The sequence below is a fragment of the Sus scrofa genome, chromosome 9 (assembly GCF_000003025.6).
Source record: "Sus scrofa isolate TJ Tabasco breed Duroc chromosome 9, Sscrofa11.1, whole genome shotgun sequence".
In the NCBI taxonomy this organism is placed as follows: Eukaryota; Metazoa; Chordata; class Mammalia; order Artiodactyla; family Suidae; genus Sus; species Sus scrofa.
In genome coordinates, this window is record NC_010451.4 from 91,728,296 (window position 1) to 91,749,330 (window position 21,035).

The 21,035-nt window shown below is 35.2% G+C and overlaps 1 protein-coding gene across 3 annotated transcripts in view; it reads right to left on the bottom strand.

Annotated features, from left to right (window-relative positions):
- The window catches only part of FAM126A (family with sequence similarity 126 member A), a 92,586-nt gene continuing 72,299 nt past the window's right edge, over positions 749 to 21,035 (bottom strand). For 2 of the 3 annotated variants that reach the window (XM_003357473.4, XM_013989579.2), the window contains exon 11: positions 749 to 6,522. In XM_003357473.4, coding sequence (XP_003357521.1) covers positions 5,948 to 6,522 — 575 coding nt within the window. In that variant the 3' untranslated portion in view covers positions 749 to 5,947. Of the gene's footprint in view, positions 6,523 to 7,314; positions 7,611 to 21,035 lie in introns of all 3 variants that reach the window. The other variant, XM_005656687.3, reaches the window with a different exon arrangement.

Consider the following 21,035-nt stretch of genomic DNA (forward strand, 5'->3'; position numbering starts at 1 on the left):
TAGAAAATTTCTATTCCATAGAGCTACCAGGCTGCTTACAAAATCACTGCTCTTGTTCTTTATGAATGCAACAGTAGCTCAGAAAATATTTCCTAAATTACTTAGTTCCTTAGATGAAATGCAATTATCCAAATATATAATCAACAATACAATAGGATATTTTTTCAAGTTTCTAAGAGGGTTTTATTTCTAAGCACACACAGTAGTCCTATCAAGTAATATCATGAGGATTTCCTAGAGTCAATAAATGATATTTAAAATTTTTACTGTAATATAATATGTTGCAGACCTTATCCTAGATTATTCCCCAAAAGTAACATCAACATATCTCAAACATTCATTAAGTGTTTCAATACCTACCATTCACAACGTCCTATGCTAGGTACTAGGGGCATATAATCTCTGCACTCAAGAGATAAAGACTTCTGTGAAAGATAAAAGGGCAAAACATCGTTATTTAAATTTGCCCCTCCTTCTAATATATAAATAATCGGCCAGTGGTGCGTGACCCAGGTGCTCATCTTCTTTTGCACAGATGCTAATGAATTTATGAACTTGTCACATTTCTCACCCCTAGGCTACATAAAACAAAAGCCACGAAAGAGATGTCATTGTCCTATGGCTTACGCCCAAAAGCTCTCCATGGCTCAACTCACCTAAGTCTTCCTCCTTTATTTTCTTCCTCCACATCATGCCTTTTACAAAATTTTAGGATGATTTTTTAATGAGTAAAATGATCTGGAAAAAATTTTTTTTCAGTTTTTATTTCAATAAAACAAGAGACAACACTGTTGTATAAAGTATTGCATATGAAGAACATTTACACAAATATACAAAACTTCAAAAAACTAAACTCCAGTTTATTTCCATAGCCTTAAAAAGGTAGAGAGCACATAAAAATACCCAGTCATAATTTATTCTTTAGGAATGTAAACTCTAGGAAAACAATTAGAAACAAGTATGTTTACTATAAAAAGATAAGTATCACTATATGATTAGAAGTAAAGATAAAAGGTAGACAATAAACTCCACATAATAGAAAGTAACAGTATGTGAAATAGGGTCTTGTGTTTACTAGTAGAAACATCTTATCAAGACATAAGTATTCTAAAACTCTACTATAAAAAAACACAGACATCTTTAAGATGTTCACTGATATTCTCTTTAGATATGCACAAGTTACAAAATACAGAAGACAAAATATTTACATTCTCTGATGAAGTATTTAAGAGTATTAAACATAAACATGAATAATTCAATGTACTAAGTATAATTTTACTAAGCAATTAATCTAAAAGTATAAATTCATGCTAATTAAAGGACTAGAGAGTTATTTTTCATCCAAAGACTATGAAGATACTATTCTACATTAATTTCTATCTACAACGCTTAACTAATTTAAGTACCCATCAAATTATTCTTTTTTTAAATGGCTTAAATTTTTTTTTCAGTTACATTAGTTAACATATATATTTCCTTGATGTGCTTCCCTTTAATATAGATTTGTTTTGCCTACAGACTAAAATATTAAATAGCCTTATATTAAATATGTGTGAAAAATTAAGTCTCAGAGTTATTTTTTCTTTTTAAGGGTTTCAACACTTTAATTTTATTCTTCCAAGATCAGCAAAATCTCCTAAAAATGGGATTATTGTGGAGTTCCCTGGTGGCTCAGCAGGTTGGGGGAATCTGGCATTGTCACTCCTATGGCTGTGGTTGCTGCTGTGGTACCGAATCAGTCCCTGGCCTGGAAACTTCTGGATGCTATGGGTGTGCCCCCCCCCCCCAAATCACTATTTTGGTTTAAAATTTTTATTTCTCTTTATTTCAACTTTTAGTTTTTAAATAAGTAATGTTTGCTCAGCAGTTACTTCAAAATTGAAAAGGGCAATGAAACAGTAATTTTTTTTCCTTTTTAGGGTCGCACCCATGGGCATATGGAAGTTCCCTGGCTAGGAGTCTAGTCAGAGCTGTAGCTGCAGGCCTACGCCACAGCCATAGCAACAGCAGATCCGAGCCACACCTGCAACCTATGCTGAAGCTTGTGGCAACACCAGATCCTTAATCCACCATGCAAGGCCAGGGAGCGAACTCGCATCCTCATGGATACTAGTCGGGTTCTTAACCACAACAGAAATTCCTGAAATACTAATTTTTCAAAACAAACTGAAACCATTTAAGGACTGAGAATTTCTACTCTTCAAAGCTACAGAGCTCCCTTTAAAAATTCCATGGTGATATACAAGGGATTCCAGGGTGATCACTCACCCTGGAACATTCCCCTGAAAAGACTTTCTCATCCCACTTGGATTCCAAAAGGCAAAAATGTCAGGGCTCAGCTTCATTAGAATATTCCAGGTAGTGGATTATTTGAAGAATGAGAAGTTGGGTAATTTAGAATCTCTAGAGGTTAAAAACGTGGACTGGGACTACAATGTCTGTTCAGATCTTCTGAGTTATAAAGTACAAGGTCACAATTTTGTGCAGAATCCTTCTTGAGATAAGAGGTTATACAGGTTACAAAGGTTATATAGGTTAACTCTGGTTATATAGGAGGTCCGTGACCGAATGGTCGTATCTACATCTTCATGAGACAATGACCTACAAAAGCCACCCCAGCTTCCAAATTTAGAAAATGAGTGGGACAAGAATAATAGGGATAATTACAATCATTACCATAGTTAGTATTACCCAATATTTATAACTGCAATATAAATTTTCAAATGTATAATCCTTATTTGAAATAGTATCAAAGGAACTACAAAGAAAATTTACTGTTAACTCCACAGTTCAGAAAAATCAACTGCTGCAAGTTACCTAGAGTAAAAATTCAGAACCACTCCTTTGAGTAAGCATTCAGGGTTTTAAAAGAATAACCACATGCGGATTTGTTGTGCAATGTATAAAAGGTTGGTATCCCTTTCACACTTAAAACAGTAGGCATCTAAGGCTCTGATTCCATTTCCAGTATATAAAAAAAAACACAGTGTTACATTTTTATTGTAAAAATAAATGAGAATCATTAAAGATGCAGGATTAGAAGATAAGTCAATTGACACTATTAAAAATTAATTAACTGTTAAAAACAATAAAGGTTATAATGATCTAGTATCTAACATATTTGATCTAGGGTTGTGAGACCACTCAGAATTCTAAATATTAGGTAAGTGATATATTTGCACTTTGACACTGACTTCTCCAAAAGGTGCATAATAATCACTTTCTATCTTATTAAAACGCATATTATGATTCAATAGATCTAAGGTGCCTTTGATATTTTGCATTTTTAACAAGATGTTAGGTGATGCCAAAGTTCCTCACTTGTCCTCAGATCACAATAATCTAGAATAGCAATGATATAGAATAATACCCAAATGAGGTTCCATTACCAGAGCTGAACATTAAAACTGATCTCTCTTTTGTGCCAGCCAATGGCTAATGTTTCCTTAAACTTATTCTACAGTGTTTCCTAAGCACCTTAACTCGTTTACAATGGCAATCTTTTAAATTAGGTCTAAAGACTATTAATATTGTTAGTAACTACACCTAGAGGAAATTCTATATTAAAGAATTACAAAAAGACAATAGGAAATTCACAGTGACATTTTACAAATATTTTAAATTGTACACATATTTTAAGTTCCTATTAAATTAATACTTTATCAACTTTCACTGTCTGGTTGCCTTCTTTTTTTAAAAAAAATACAATGTACACCAATAGATCTAATTCCATTATTATCACTGGAACTAAAAAAATCAAATCCATTTAGGTTAAAAACCATCTTTTGTTCAGGGTAAACAAATGAAAACCAGTTCATCCTTTTCAAAGAATTAGATTTAAAATGATCAAAGCCACTGCCACAGCTGTGGCGTAGGTCACAGCTATGGCTCGGATTCAATACCTGGCCTGGTAACGTCCACATGCTGTGGCTGTTAAAAGAAAAAAAGAGCCTAAGCAGTTAATCAAACCTGCATTAATGGCGTTCCCTTCATTGCTCAGTGGTTAACAAACCCAACTAGTATCCATTAGGATGTGGGTTCAATCCCTGGCCTCGCTCAGTGGGTTAAGGATTTGGCATTGCCATGAGCTGTGGTGTGGGTTGCAGACGAGGCTCAGATCCCACATTGCTGTGGCTGTGGTCTAGGCTGGCAGCTGCAGCTTCAATTCGACCCCTAGCCTGGGAACTCCATATGTCGCAGTGTGGCCCTAAAGAGACACACACACACACACACGCACCAAAAAAAAAAAAAAAAAAAAAAAAAAAAAGCATTCATAGTGTGAATGCTTTAGCAGTCTTAAAGAAATGCAAATTTTTCACACATTTGAGCTCTGCATAAGTATAAGAGGAAAACCAGCATTTTCTGTGTTTGACCACACCTAAGGACTGTGAAAAAGGAAACCACTATAAACTAACCACTAACAAGGCAACAACTCCCTGGGTCTTCCTCCCCAGTCAACTTACTCTTATCCTCAACACTATACTCTCTTACCCTAAATTATTACTTAAGTATACCTGATTTACAAGGAACCTCAACCATAGCTGAAATCACCACCACCAGCAAACAACCCACTTTCACATCCATCTGGAGATCATGTGATTTTCTCTGTAGCTTCATACAAGTTTGTTTAACTTCTGTCATATTGTCTTTTTACTCTATCATAACAAAAACATTTAACATAGGCTTGTTCAACAACAAGAAACACATTTAATATTTTTCATATTTTATAGCTTGAACTTTAAAAACAAACATAAATAGCCCTAAATTAGTTAAAATATATAAATGTCCTTTGTCCTAAGTCACTATTTTAATCTTTTTTCAATGATATTTTATACATGAAAAATTTACCTAATTTCCTTCATTTGTAGACAAACAATTCAGTGTTACATGGTGAACAATGGCGTCTTGAGAGCTAGGTTGTAAAATTTAGAGTGATTTCCAGGAAGTCTCCAATGATGTGTGCTCTGAATTACGGGAATCCAAACTAAGTAGAATTTCTGAAGTCCAGCAGCAAGGTAAGTCAGCTTTATGGCTTAGTACATCTTGGGAACTGAAGGGGATTTTCAGGAGCTCCCTGGTGGCCTAGCACTTAAGGATCTGGTATTATCACTGCTGTGGCTAAGGTTACTGCTATGGTTTGGGTTGGACCCTGGCCCAGGAACTTCAGCCTGCCAGAGGCATGGCTAAAAAAAGAAAAAAAGAAAAGAAAAAGAAAGGGATTTTCACCTGCTAAATCCAGATCAAATGCTTCAAAACAACACATCTACTAGCAATCTGATTTTTTTATAGAAAAAATGTTCCAAATATAACAACAGAAATCCCTCTTCACATCCCTGGAATCATATAATAATTCAGGGTACTACTGAGTTCCCAGGTATTTTCCAGTGGTTTATACAAACTGCCCTACTAATCTTAAAGGCGATCCGATTACAAACATTTTTATAGGGCACTTGTCATACATATCAATTCTGTTTTTTTCACAAGCCTGTTTTTCATAGAATTCCTAGAGTTGCAGTTCAGCCTCATCCTTAAAAAATAGTTCCCATACATGGAGCTCCCCTTTTACACTGAAGGCCAAACATACAGCTTCCAAAATAGCAGTTATTAAAAAAAAAAAAGACTCACAACCCCACATGAGATGTAACCAATCTGATCAGACAACCTGCCAAAATGTGTTATCACACTGACAATTTTAGTACAACAAAAACAAAAAAGAAGAAGGAAAAAAAAATACTCAAACTAAGGGGAAAAAACATAACCAAGATATAACAAAACCATATGTCAACTTACTGCAATCTAGACATTATTCACTTCATAAAGTCAAGGTAGCAGAATTTAAGACAGCAGTGCTCTTGTCAGGAACAGGGATGAAAGACCCTGGGCACTTTGATAAAGAAGCAAAGTCATATTTCCAGATTCACTGGTTACATGAGAAAACGATTACAAATTAATCTGTGGACAGAGTAATGCTAATACTAGGAGGTCTCTGATGACCTGCTTGATGCTTCATTGGAAGTTCAGTCCTCTCAGAAACGTAAATAAGCTTTTCTTCTTGGAGACTACAAGCAGAAAACCTATTGGAATCTGCCCCAGCCCCACAGCCAACAGCAGAAGATGGGTTATGTGGGACTGTGACACCACTGACTTGTTCAAAGGACTTACTAAATACAGTCGCGGCGGTTTTAGCCAAACCATGGCTACTAGGTTTAGGCAGGGACTGGCTGGTTGTTAATGTAAGTCTCTTCAAGGAGAGAAGCTCGAGATTCTCACTTTGGGCTCTCTGAGTTTGTTTTCGAGCAAAGTGATCTTTGCAAGACTCCCCTGAAGTTTCTTTCTCTTTTCCTCCAGTTTTGCTTCCTCCTGACCGTCTCTGAGTCTTTCCTACACTTGTCTTGTTACTACAATTTTGACTACTATTTGATAAACCCGACTGGCTGGTACTAGATGCAGCCCTGGAATAAAATCCCTCGTCAACTTCAGATATCTCCATCAGTTCTTCTTGACCTGTTAATTCTGTATTTCCTAAACAAAGAAATGACAAAGATTAATTAACATCATTTTAAGCAATACTTTTTTCATGACTAATATCAAGTATATTTTATATAAATTAAACTTAAGCATAATTATGTAAAGCAACAGATTGGAGACCAAAATCAAAGGATAAATCAAAACATTCTACAACATCAATCAGTTCATTAAAATTAAAAAAGAGTAATTTAGAGTGTATTAAACAAAAAGCATGCCATAAACCACACCCCACTGTGTTTTTAGAAAGAGTTCTCTTACTATTCATGCAAAAGATCAGAAATAATTAGGAGAAATACAACACAGTAAAACTATGAGTAAACTCTCCTCCACTAGCAAAGCAGTGTAAAATCAAAGATTGTACTAAGGAATATTTTTAAAAACAGTACTTAAATATTTTAAAGATTTTTTTTCAAAGTTGCACTCTACATTACCTTGCTGAGAAAAATATATAGACCATAAGTATCAGAAGCTCAAACATATTAAAATTCTTTATACATTATAAATGATACAATCCTTTATATTAAAGATGGCAAAAAGAAAAAGATGAAAAAGTAATTTTAGATCTCAAAAGATAAGTAGAAAATTATTTTGGAAGCAATTTTCCATCTCATTTTCATAATAATTTACTCAGAGACAGTAGAGATATGACCATTCCAAAGAGCATTAAGAGTCACTGAGAAACTGTGGTGCATAATTCATGCATTTAGATTAGATGACATGCAAAATTTTTGTGACTGTGCAACTGTTGCTTAGAACATGCAGCAGTGGCCCTCTGCCATGAGATACCTTGGAGTGCAGCTATAAAGTGCTGTGCTAAAACTGCACTCTGCCAGGTGAGCTTATTCCATCCTCCATCATTTTTCTTACAGATTTTTGCCTCCTGATCTCTGGCAAGCCTTTGCTCTCAGTTCTAGGATCTGTGGCTGTCTCCTGTACACCCTGTAAATGCTGAGCATCAATCTCTCCTAGTGTTCTGCCTTTTTCCCCATTCCCGGTTCTCTCTCCGGCCACATTTGTGACACTAATCTCAGGAATGACAAGGATGCCCAGTTCAGTAGTATCATTATTGCTGTCAGGTTGCTCTAGAATTGAAGATGATAAGACAAAATGATGGCTGAAAACAAAACAAAACAAAAATGCAAAACAAGAAAAGCAAAAGATCCAAAACAAAAATTGGACGACTGAATGTTAGGTAGCTATTAAGCTAAATATTTGGACTGTAGAAATTTCCATAATTTACAATACTCTGACAGTACTGGAGACAATGGGGTCGTGTTCTTTCATTTTAAATGACAATGAAAAAACTCAGAGCATCAATTTATGTTCTGGATTTTTTCACACATATATTTGACGTGGACAATGAAGGACAAGGTTTTTTTATGATTTTAAACAGAAATTTTATTGTTTTAAAATAATATTGTGACCACTTGAACTTATATCAGGCCTTAGGCAAATTTTCAAGGATGTATATAGCCAATATTCTAGTGCTTGTGAACATGAGGAACCAAGCCACTTAGGAATTTCCCTTGCACAATTCTTTTAAATTAGATTATACTGAGGCTGCCTTGATAAACCACAATACTGAAAAAATGCTTATTCACTTATATCATGGTTAGAAATGCTACAGAAATAGTTTTTGTCTCACACAACAATCATCTTGTATGTTGCGGCTATGATATAACAGTCTAGTCCTTCAGGCTCATATTAATTCCATTAATTTAGGTTAATTTGTAACAGTTCATTACTAAACTGAAGAAAAATAAGAATGGATTTGGAAAAACAAATCAGCTCTTGGTTCTTTACTCCGAAAATAGTCATTTGAAACCAAAACAAAGGAATGAAACTCCTAAACTAGTGAATACTTGTTATTTTATCGTGTCTCAAATCACAAAGCCATGGTTTATTTAAAGCTGTCAAGGAAATATCTGTAATAAATGGGAAAAAATAACATGAATATATCTTCCATGCACCAATAATGAAAGTTAAAATTCAAAACATAAGACTATGTAAAACAGCATATACTCTTTAAAAAGGCAGACCACAAGTCTGAGTGAGGGACATTACCCACTGTGTTCAAATATTTTCCAAAATAGGACATCAAGCTCTCATTAATGATGCTAAAGTATGTGAAACAGTAAACAGGTGAAAGAATGGAGGCCAGAGCCACATGTTCCTGTGGGCCCCCACTTTGCTGTTTCTCTTTAGGTACTAATGATGCCTGGCTCTCACCCTAGGCATTTTTATTTATTTATTTATTGCTTATTAGGGCTGAATTTGTGGCACATGGAAGTTCCTGAGCTAGGGATCAAATTGGAGCTGCAGCTTCAGGCCTACACTACAGCCAGAGAAATGTGGGATCTGAACCATGTCTGTGACCTACACCACAGCTCATGGCAACACCAGATCCTTAACCCACTGAGTGAGGCCAGGGATCAAACCTGCATCCTCATAGATACTAGTCAGGTTCGTTACTGCTGAGCCACAATGGAAACTCCCATCACTGTAGACATTCTGATTTAAGTAGTATGAGGTATGACCTAGGCATTGGGATTTTTAAAAATTTCCACATGACTAATGTGCAGCAAAGTTTAGGAACCACTGCTCTATTCCAATTCTTTTAAATTTTGAAAACTTAAAACAAAAGCTATTATAGGTGCCCTGAGTGCTCCACATGCAGCAGCTAACATGCATCTTGGAAGGTCCTCAAAGCTTAAGTGTTTCCCTGGGCTACTGGGCCAATGTGTTGGTATATTAATTTCCCATTACCTAGTACTTTGTAAACTTTTGGCTGAACATACCCTAAAAAGAAAAAAAAAAATTTTTTTCTAAATAGGCTAAATCATGTTGGTGAGCTCCATAAAAGACATTTAATGAGACTCAAAAGTTCCAAAACGAGCCCATTTCCCCTTGCTAATTGTTGTCTTCGAAGTGAGGGCAAGTAAAACCTGAAGTAAATGCCAGAGGCCACTGCAACTGAGAATAAAACCAGCACGGCACTGTTGGGTCACAGCCAAGACTTGTCCATTTACAATGTAGAAGCAGTTTCACAAAAGAACTATTTATTTATTTATTTATTTATTTATTTATTTGTCTTTTCTAGGGCCGCTCCCACGACATATGGAGGTTCCCAGGCCAGGGGTCGAATTAGAGCTGCAACTGCTGGCCTACGCCAGAGCCACAGCAACACGAGATCTGAGCTGCATCTGCGACCTACATCACAGCTCACGGCAACGCCAGATCCTTAATCTCCTGAGTGAGGCCAGGGATTGAACCCAAAACCTCATGGTTCCCAGTCAGATTCGTTAACCACTGAGCCACGACGGGAACTCCCTCACAAAAGAACTATTAAAGGGATCACCAGTCCCACAAAAATTATAAATTGTTGAAATTATCCAGACATAATAAAGCCAATGAATACTAAATTTAATAAAATTTTAAAAGATAAGCATAAGTGACCTAACAGTATAGAAAACAACACTGTTTACATTGATTGACCCTAAATAGTTTTCTTGAGATCATTCACATATGTTATTCAATAATATTCTCAAAACAATGTGTTGGTGAGCCTCTGAAGCGGCAACTTGGCTCCATTTACAGACAAGGAAACTGAAGTTCAGAAAGAGCTAAAACAACTGCTATGTGGGGGACTTTAACATTAAAATCTTTTGACGTCACATGTCCATTCTAACAAACCATAAATTCTAACTCTTCAATTCATTAAAGTCAATTTGAATTAAATATTCTCTGATAGATATCTTTCAATTAGGTTTAACTTATTTGCTTAGATTCCTGGTCATTTCATAGAAAACAAATAATTTGCTTTGGCTAAACAAAGAGCTAGAACAAATAAATCCCAACAAAAACCTAAAAAAAATCATAACTGTCAAGGTTAACTTATTTTTTTAGTTGAGTTTATTTTTTTAAAGATTCAAATGAAAATTAATTTAAAATGGTGCTATAATGATGAAAATTTAGAATTTTCCAAGAAACACTAGAAAATGACAAGAACATTATATAAAAGAAGCACTAAGCAATTGGATGCTAATCACATTTAATAGGATAATAGTAAGATCTGTGGCCCAAGAAACAATAATACTATTTTTTTTTTTTTTTCTTTTTTGGCCACCCTGCAGCATATGGAGTTCTCAGGCCAGGTATCAGATCCAAGCCACAGTTGCCACCTATGCTGCAGCTATAGCAATGCTGGATCCTTAACCCACTGTGCCAGGCTGGAGGTTGAACCTGTGTCCCAGCACACTTGAGACGCCACTGATTCCACTGTGCCACAGTCAGAACGCCAATAATATCAATTTTTTAAAATTGTGAAATGAAATGGCAAGTAGAAAAATGAGATCATTTGTTTTTCCACAAGCAAAAATCTTTTTTTTTTAAACACACCTGCACCTGAAGCATACAGAAGCTCCCTCGCCAGGGGCTGAATCAGGGCCACAGCTGCAGCCTATGCCACAGCTTGTGGCAACACAGGATCCTTAACCCACTCAGGCCAGGGATTGAACCTGCATCCTCACAGAGACAACACGGGGTCCTTAACCCACTGAGCTACAACAGAAACCCCCAAAAATCTTTGACTAATTAATTTATGTATATTATCATTCAAAAATGTTAAAAACCACAAGATTTTTTAACTGCTTATTTAATTCAAAGAAAGAAAAGCATATAATTCTGCACAGAGCTAGAAAGAACACTGTAATTCTCAGGAAAATTACAGAATAAAGAAAGATAATTACCTAACAAATAGCTGTTATATGATCTTGCTCTCTGTTATGTCTCCAACTTCTTTCCCTATATAATTCTGTAACCTAATCCCCCTACACACAATTTTTCATTGGTCTTTCTGTTGCCTATGCCCGGAATGCTTTTCCCTACATAGCTACATGGCTCACCCATCTCATTACTTCCTTCAGGTCTTTTCTCAAAAATTTTCTTCTCAGTGAAGGCCTCCCTGATCATCCTGTCAAGTTTCAATATTCCACATATTTCATATGCCTTCTTCCCCACTTTCTTTTTTCTCTCGACACTTTATGACTCTCTAACCTACAATTACTTATCTTGTCTACCAGATGTAAGTTCTATGAGGCCAGGGATTTTTGTATAGTCACTGCTGCATAACTAGTTCTTAGGAAAGTAGCTTGCATACATATATGCCCAATAAACACTTGTTTGATAAACTGAATGAATCTTCAGTTATGAGATAAAATTATTATTAGAATAAATAAAGTTGAACACAAAGAAGAGATGAGAAAGATAATCTGGGAATGTGTTACCTGACTTTATAAAATGAAAAAATAATATATAGCTAATAAGAATTTTAGATGGCAAAGAAAAGCAAAGGCTCTTTGTTTTAGAAAAGTGAAGTAACTGCCTCTAAATGTAGGTTTAGTAAAATGCTTAGTAACATCAAAAAGACTACAAAATCTGTAGTTCTTTTATTATGTTATTCAGAGGATAATATACGTAGCTAAGAAGAGGAAGTTACTTCTTTCTTTAAAAAAAAACAATAAGGGAGGTATCTTAAGGAAATATAAATGCATTAAGAAAATAGATTCTATGGAGTTCCTGTCGTGGCTCAGTGGTTAACGAATCCGACTAGGAACCATGAGGTTGCGGGTTCAATCCCTGACCTCGCTCAGTGGGTTGAGGATCCGGTGTTGCTATGAGCTGTGGTGTAGGTTGCAGACACAGCTTGGATCCCGCGTTGCTGTGGCTCTGGCATAGGCTGGTGGCTATAGATCCGATTCGACCCCTAGCCTGGGAATCTCCATATGCCGCGGGAATGGCCCAAGAAATCGGAAGAAAAAAAAAAAAAAAGAAAGTAGATTCTATTTAAAAGCTCAAAACAAAAATTTATGGAAAAGGTGTCATGATTGTTCTATGCCTATAAAAAGCAATACTTACATATGACTTCAAATAATTCAAAAAGGTCAAAAAAGATCCAAAGAGAAACTTCTCAGAGAATTTTTTATTTGTATAGCCTTTAAAAAGAGGTAAACTTCTCTCCATGTATAGAAATGAGGAGAGTTAAAAAATACGTTTAATAGACATTTCCAAATTGGTTCTTAAAGGCACTCAAATCATTTCTCCCTACAAAATGTCTTCTGGCTTTGAGGGAATAAAAAGTTGAAACAAACTGCAACTATCATTAAAACTGATAATGAGGAGTTCCCGTCATGGCGCAGTGGTTAACGAATCTGACTAGGAACCATGAGGTTGAGGGTTCGGTCCCTGCCCTTACTCAGTGGGTTAATGATCCGGCGTTGCCGTGAGCTGTAGTGTAGGTTGCAGACGCGGCTCGGATCCCGTGTTGCTGTGGCTCTGGCGTAGGCCGGTGGCTACAGCTCCAATTAGACCCCTAGCCTGGGAACCTCCATATGCCTAGGGAGCGGCCCAAGAAATAGCAACAACAACAACAACAACAACAACAGACAAAAAGACAAAAGACAAAAAAAAAAAACAAACTGATAATGAAAAGTTATGATTTCTCTCATATGTAATTTTATAATCTCAAATATCTATTCCATATGTCACTCATGACACTCTTTATCCTAGCTTTAGCTTTATTTTTTCACAGCTGCCCTATTTACTAACAGTGACAATTTAAATAAAAGTGGGTTGAGGATCCGGCATCGAAATGAGCTGTGGTGTAGGTTTCAGACTCACTCGTATCCTGAGTTGCTGTAACTGTGGTGTAGGCCGGCAGTTGCAGCTCTGATTCAACCCCTAGCCTGGGAAACTCCATATGCCGAGGGTGCGGCCCTAAAAAAGACAAACCAAAACAAACAAACAAAAAGAATAATTTATTATTCACAGAATTTCCACAGCTCTGTATGCTGATTCATAAGTCTAAAGGAGTCTAATTATGATCTAAGGCACTTACAAGTTTATTTGCAAAAAATAAAATAAGCTGATATTTAAAAAAATTAATCTGTACTTCAAATGTCTATATCATACAATTCTGACATAATTATGTAAAGTATGTTAGAGTAAACTCAAAAAGAAAGTCATACACACTCCTTTACAATTTTCAAGATAATATCACAAAATACCTGAACAATTTCATAGTAATTCAGTTGGTTTAATGTTTACAATTTATTCTATTCAATGGGAGACAAAAGTCTTCTATGTTCATTAAGCTATTCATTACAGTGTTATATATAATTGCAAAAAATTAGAAACAAATTAACATATTAAGGAAATTGTTAAGTAAATGATGGAATAACAATTCAACACGGTATCATGTAGCCATTAAAATAACAGAACTTAGAAGAACTTGGGAAAATGTTTGATAATGTTAACTGAACAAGCAAAATAAAAAAATTTAAATAAAGCGCAACTATGAAAAATACATGTACATATATGTAAAATGGTAACTCTTTAAGTACCAGGATTATAAGTGAATATCCTTCTACCAGTTTACTATCATGTTGTTATAGTATTTTTCAATAAAATAAGAACAGAATTATTTTTTTTTAAATAAGGAAAGAACAATTGCTCAGTCCGTATTATAAATTTATCATTCACTCATTTATGCATTCAGCCATTTATTGAGCACCTATTATATACCAGATATTGTTTTAGGCTCTGGGATACATACATACTTACAATATACATACTTATATATGTATAAGTATGTGTAAGTATATTGTATACTTACAATATACATACTTGTAGTATGGGAATTAAGTAAACAAGAGAAATACTATATAGTGGAAAATGCAATGAAGAAAAGAATAATGGGAAAGAGTAAGCAGGGTAGAAGAGGAGAAAGTCTACTTTAGATAGGTGGTCTGGGAAGACCTCTTTCAGGAAGGGATATTTGACCTGAGGTCTGAATGATGAAAAAGCACCGGCTGTACAATACTGTGGAGGAAGAGCGTTTAAACTCTCATTCAAATCTCAGCTAAAATCTTCCAAATTGCTAGTACATTTTCGGCCCCTAGGCAGAAATGGCTTAGTATGTTGAAGGGTTAGAAGAAAAAGTGAGAGTGGTATGTAGGTGAGGTCACGGCAGTAAGCAAGACAAATCACTAGAGCCACCTATGCCATATTACAGAGCTTACATTTCATTCTGACTGCAGTAGGCATCCATTGACAATACCACAGATAAATTAATAATCAATAGAAGTTTATTTGTGTAAACACAAAATATTGAGCACAAACCGTGTCCTGAGTTAGAAAGAATAGCAGATGTAACAGTTCACAGCCTGGGCTGGTAATTTGCAAGGCAGATTAGAGGAAAGCAAAGCTGCCACAGAAACACAGAATACGGTCCTCACAGAATAAGCGACTGTACTCTCAGCATGCACGTGAAGGAAGACTACGATTTTGTAATCTGAGTTCTGAAGCCAGAAGAATAATTTCCAGATAAGAAAAGAGAAGCCCGAGTCACAGAGAAAAACAGTCTGGACCTGAACGACTTATTTATAGACACACTGGTCAGGAACTACCACTGGGTTCCTTAACTAAAGAAGAGTCAAGTCTTAAATTGTGTTGTGTATACAGTAAAGGACACAATTCTCCTTACTGAGGTGGATTCAATCACTCTCAGTAACTTTTTCTGTCATCTTTATTAAACTTGAGCATTAAAAAAAAATCTCTTTGAGAATTGCAACATATGGATGCTGCTGAATGAGATGAATCTTTCATGATCAAAGATCCTCATGATCAGATAGAACAAAAACAAGTGAGCAAATCTACTATAAAACTATCTATAAAAGCTGATTTTTCTCCTCTGTGAGCATTGTGCAACAAATGCTCTTTAAAAGACACTTAGAGGAGTTCCTGTCGTGGCTCAGTGGAAAAGAATCTGACTAGTATCCATGAGGACACAGGTTCAATCCCTGGCCTTGCTCAGTGGGTTAAGGATCCAGCATTGCCATGAATCGTGGTGTAGGTCACAGATGCAGCTTGGATCTAGCATTGTGGTAGCTGTGGTGAAGGCCAGCAGCTACAGCTCCAATTTGACCCCTAGCCTGGGAACCTCCATATGCCCAGGGTGTGGCCCTAAAAAGACAAAAACAAACAAACAAACAAAAAAACCCACAAAACAAAAAAAAACCCACACTTATACCTTGAATCTAATGTACGCCACAAATGAACCTATCTACAGAAAAGAAACCAACTCAGACTTGTGGTTGCAAGGCAGGAGTAGGAGGGAGTGGGATGGACTGGGAGTTTGGGGTTAGTTGATGCAAACTACAGCATTGGGAATGGATAAGCAATGAGATCCTGCTGTACAGCACAGGGAACTATATCTAGTCACCTGTGATGCAACATAATGGAGGATAACATGAGAAAAAGAATGCATGTGTATGTGTGTATATGTATGTGCGTGTGCGTGTGTATCAACTATAATAGAAAAAAATAAAAACCTAAAAAAATAAAAATAAAAGACAGGAGGAAGGGGTAGAGCTTAATAATACATAACAATAAATAATAAATTCCTTAACTACAGCATGAATTATAAAAGGCCTCCTTAGTAAAAACGGTAGAACACAATAATTTACAAGCAACTGTTTTTGCCTCATAGGACCAATAATTTTAATGATCCTGCTTCTCTGTATAGAAAATTATTTTACTTGATTCTATACAGAAATAGACTAAGACATTTCATTTTCTTCTAAAGTTAGTTAAACCAAGATTCTAAAACGAATGTCTTCCTCTTTAATACTAATGTTCACATGTGTCAATTGTATTTTAGCTCTTTAGTTAATGCATCCTTTTTCTTTGTGTCACCTAACATTTCCTCATACATTATTTTGTCTTCTATATAAAAAATGCCAGTTAAAATTCATGCAATACTAAGTTTGGTCAGAAGGAAATGCTTATTTTTGCTCCAAATGTTTTATCATCTATATTGGGAAAGGAAAATGTGTTCCTCAAATGGCATTTTAGAATCTGAAAATAATGGAGTGTGTCAAAATGATTTTTTTTCTAAATTTCTTTAATAAGTATAAACAACGTTTAAAGTAACAATAATGCTTTATAAACTTCGAATTGCAAATGTAGAATTCCGATAGCCAATTCTTTAAAGTTTACTATTTTTGATTTTTAAATTACTATTTCTTCATTTTTCAAAGCACGTTATAACTATTAGCAACTCTGTTTTTCCTCAAATGCTTTACTCATAAAGTCATAAAATCAGATTCACACGTTCCATTTCAAGACTTATGGCATTTACCATCTACACAATCCAGAAAGACTAGATTAAATGTTTTGAAATATTTTTAATTATTTTAAAATTATTTAACTGGAGTTCTCATTGTGGCTCAGCAGTTAGCGAAACCAACTAGCATCCATGAGGACACAGGTTTGAACCCTGGCCTCACTCAGTGGGTTAAGGATCCGGCGTTGCTGTGAGCTGTGGTGTAGGTTGCAGATGCAACTTGAATTAGGCATTGCTGTGGTTCTGGTGTAGGTTGGTGGCTACACTTCCGATTTGACCCCTAGCCTGGGAACCTCCATATGCTGTGGGTGAGGCCCTTAAAGACAAAAAGACACACACAACAATAAATAAATAAATAATTTAGCTGAAATATACCTTTTATAATTAAACTCTTTTCCAATATGAACTGTATCTTTCAACTGTCCCATTTCTATTCACATCTAATAAGTTAGTACTAAACCACTGAGCAAACTGAAGCAAATTACATTTTTTGTCATTTTTAAAAACATAATCACAGGTCTTGAATTTTGTTATAATAATCTCAGTTTATTTAAATAACTTAGCATCCTTTAAATAGAAACAATGTTGAAAATGTAATAAAACTGCTATAACAACATGAAACTTCACTTTCTTTTTTTAACTTTTTTCTGGGGGGTGCCTGTGCCCACAGCCTGTGGACGCTCCCAGGCCAGGGACAGGACCCATACCACAGCAGCAACCCAAGTCACTGCAGTGACCACGTGAGAACCCCACTGTGCCACAAGAAAACCCCAACTTTCTTTAGATTCAATCTATATAAACTATTTTATTTCATTTTTTTCACTTAAACGTTCTATATAATTAATTAAATCCTCTAAAATTCATAGTGTACTGATTCGGTATTAATAAGTTAGGAGACTTAAAAATATATGCAGCCCTCGAGAAGTTCCCTGGTAGTCTAGTGGTTAGGATTTGGCACTTTTAGCACTGTGGCCTGGGTTCAATCTCTGGTCTAGGAACTGAGACCCCACATCAAGCTGCTGCGCACAGTGGCCAAAATACACACACACACACACACACACGTAGCTTTTTTTCCCACTACTTTAAACTCTGTACTCCTGGATCTCCTAAGTCAAAATAATGAAATGCAAATTAGAAAAATAAATAATTTAACACATGACAGGACCAAAAGGCAAAATTCAAAGAATCTAGATAATAAATATAGCTTTTATTGTTATGTCTACCTGTTGCAAACAGCTGTGACCAGACACAAACAAGAATATAAATTTATTCTATTTTCATGTCAATTTGGGATTCAGACAACAGGTATTAAAACAACATTCTAAAATGCTGATATATGGAATTCTCCTCGTGGGCGCAGCGGAAACAAATCCGACTAGGAACCATGAGGTTGTGGGTTCGATCCCTGGCCTCAATCAGTGGGTTAAGGACCTGGCATTGCTGTGAGCTGTGGTGTAGGTTGCAGAAATGGCTCAGATCCTGCATTACTGTGGCTATGGCATAGTCCAGCAGCTGTGCTCCGATTAGACTCCTAGCCTGGGAACCTCCATATGCTGCGGGTGTGGCCCTAAAAAGACAAAAAAAAAAAAAGACACACACAAAAAAATAATAAAATAAAATAAAAATCTGATATAAATGTCAGATAACTGAGTTATAGAATTATGCTTCAGGGATACTGAAAACACACAAAATAAACTAACTGTTAGTACTGTATAACATTATGTATACTTTTTTGTTTGAAACTACATAAACCTGTTTGTGTCAAATTGAGGAAAGCCAATGAAAAGGTTAGTCAATCACAGGACTATTTGAATAGCAAGCTAGCCAATAAAAACATATCAAGAACACAATTACTGTGTAGCTAGTAAAAGGAAGTAATTCTTAATAAACAATCATCCTTTACCTAGTGCTATAAAGCATACCAAAATGCTTTTCAGTGACATGTTTCATTACAAGGGCACAAATGGAAAAAATACTGGGTAGTAAAAAAGAATTAGGATTTCACTAGATAAGATTTTTATCAGACAACTAGCTAGCAAAAATTAGAAGCACTCATTACTTGCAACCATAACTTAATTAGGGGACTTTTATGGCACAGGTATTCAGGTATTTCACCAAGTTTTTTTTTTTTTTAAGGGGGAAAGTTGATTACATTTTTCCAAGTACAGATAATTTTTTAAAAAGTAGAAGAGTGAGTCATAATGGTGGTGGGGGGGGGGAAGACAAAAAATAGCAATTCAATTTGCTCAAGAAGAAAAGAAGGAGTGAAAAAGTACAAGGAAATAAATAAGTTGTATAATAAAATCCTGTAGAGAATCACTCAGGGATTTAAGAAAAATGGCTCATAACTAAAATGGTAGATAATGAAGATAGCTTTAGAGAAGCAATGACAATAGAATGAAAGCATAATTATAAAGAAATACCTTCAGTTTTCCTTTCAGTTATTATTTGTTTTTAAAGGTAATAAATATTTAAGAAAATAAAACTGCCTTTTTATTATTAATTTTTTAAATTAATATATTATTTCACTGTTTTATTTTTCTTACTGGAATTCTCACTTTGATTCTTGTTATAGTCATAATATACTCACATTCTTCTCTTACCTTACTTAATACTTTAAAAAAATCTTTATTCTATTATCATCCCCTCTAACTGCATTTTACTTTCAAATTATGACTTCTAAATAGCCCTCAATCTGCAGGTGGCTTGAAAAATCTAGGGTTAAAAAATACACACTAAGTTAAACACAGCATGCTTTATAAAATTAAATATATATATACAGATAGATATAATGTCTACTAATTCTAAAACCATGACCTTTGAAAGTCAAAAGTTGCAATTCTACATTGCAATTTTACTTTTTAAACATACATCTTGATGTGGAATTATAAATTCTTCTCAAAAACTTATATACAATGTTTAAAAAGTCTGAAAACACATTAAGTTAAGCCATGTCAGCACAATATTAAAATGATAACGTGAAAAGTGGGGAAAACCAGACAAACACACTAGTTGTCAAACATGTCTTGCCAAAATAATATTTTGGCTGTAACCAATATTTCTTTAAAAATCACCCTATTAGTCAACATGAGGATGTACTGTCTGATCAAACTTAAAATTAAAGCGCCTTGCAAAACTGTCTTGGGATTTTGATAGTGGGAGAGGACATAGAGGATAGTGGTCTGGGGGTATATGAACTCTATATTTTCTACCCACTTCTGCTGTGAACCTAAAACTGCTCTTAAAAATAAAAGTCCATTAATAATACGAATAATAATAGGACTAGTCAAAATATAATTCTAAGAATTTTTTTTTTTGTCTTTTTTTTTTGCCATTTCTAGGGCCACTCCCACGGCATAACGAAGATTCTCAGGCTAGGGGTCTAATTGGAGACGTAGCTGCTGGCCTACACCAGAGCCACAGCAACACAGGATCTAAGCCACGTCTGCGACCTACACCACAGCTCACAGCAACGCCGGATCCTTAACCCACTGAGCAAGGCCAGGGATCAAACCCACAACCTCATGGTTCCTAGTTGGATTTGCTAACCACTGTGCCACGATGGGAACTCCTAATTCTAGGAATTTGAACTGTTATTCAATAATATGATCACAGCAAGGGATATATATTCTGAAATACGTGATAATGCTAAAGCTAAAGTAATTTTCTACCTTCCAAAACTGCTTTCCAAAAAATATAAACTATAAATTCTTAACTTTAAGAAAAGATGGCAGATCTGTAAAATTTCAGAGAATCCTAAAATACATTCTAAAAAGGGCTCAGAAAAAAAAACTGTAATGCAAATGACTAAAACAGTTCCAAGATAATTTTTGAAAGATTAAAATACAAATTGATTTTGGCTGTAAAGATAAAGAGATTTTTCTATTACACCTAAGAAAAAGAATAATTGCTCCAATTTAATGTATTTGTCTCATGTGTAATTTTTGGTGACTCAGATTTGCAAACACACTGATATGTTCACATGGCTTAATTATATATATTCCTTACAGACAAAGGAGATAGAAAAAAAGCAAATAAAAGTTTTGCTTGACTATTTCCATGGGACAATCTCATTTACTCCTGTCTTTTTCCTCCCTAGATAGGATGCAAAATAGAGAAAAGGGGAGAAAGGCAATAAACAAAGATATAAATATGAAAACAACCTAATTAATGTCCATTGACAAATGAAAAAGGAAAATGCAGTATATGTACAATGGAGTATTATTTGGCCAGCAAAAAGAAGAAAATCCTGTTATTTCCAACAACATGGATGGAGCTTAAAGGCATTATGCTAAGAAATAAGTCAGACAGAGCAAGACAAATG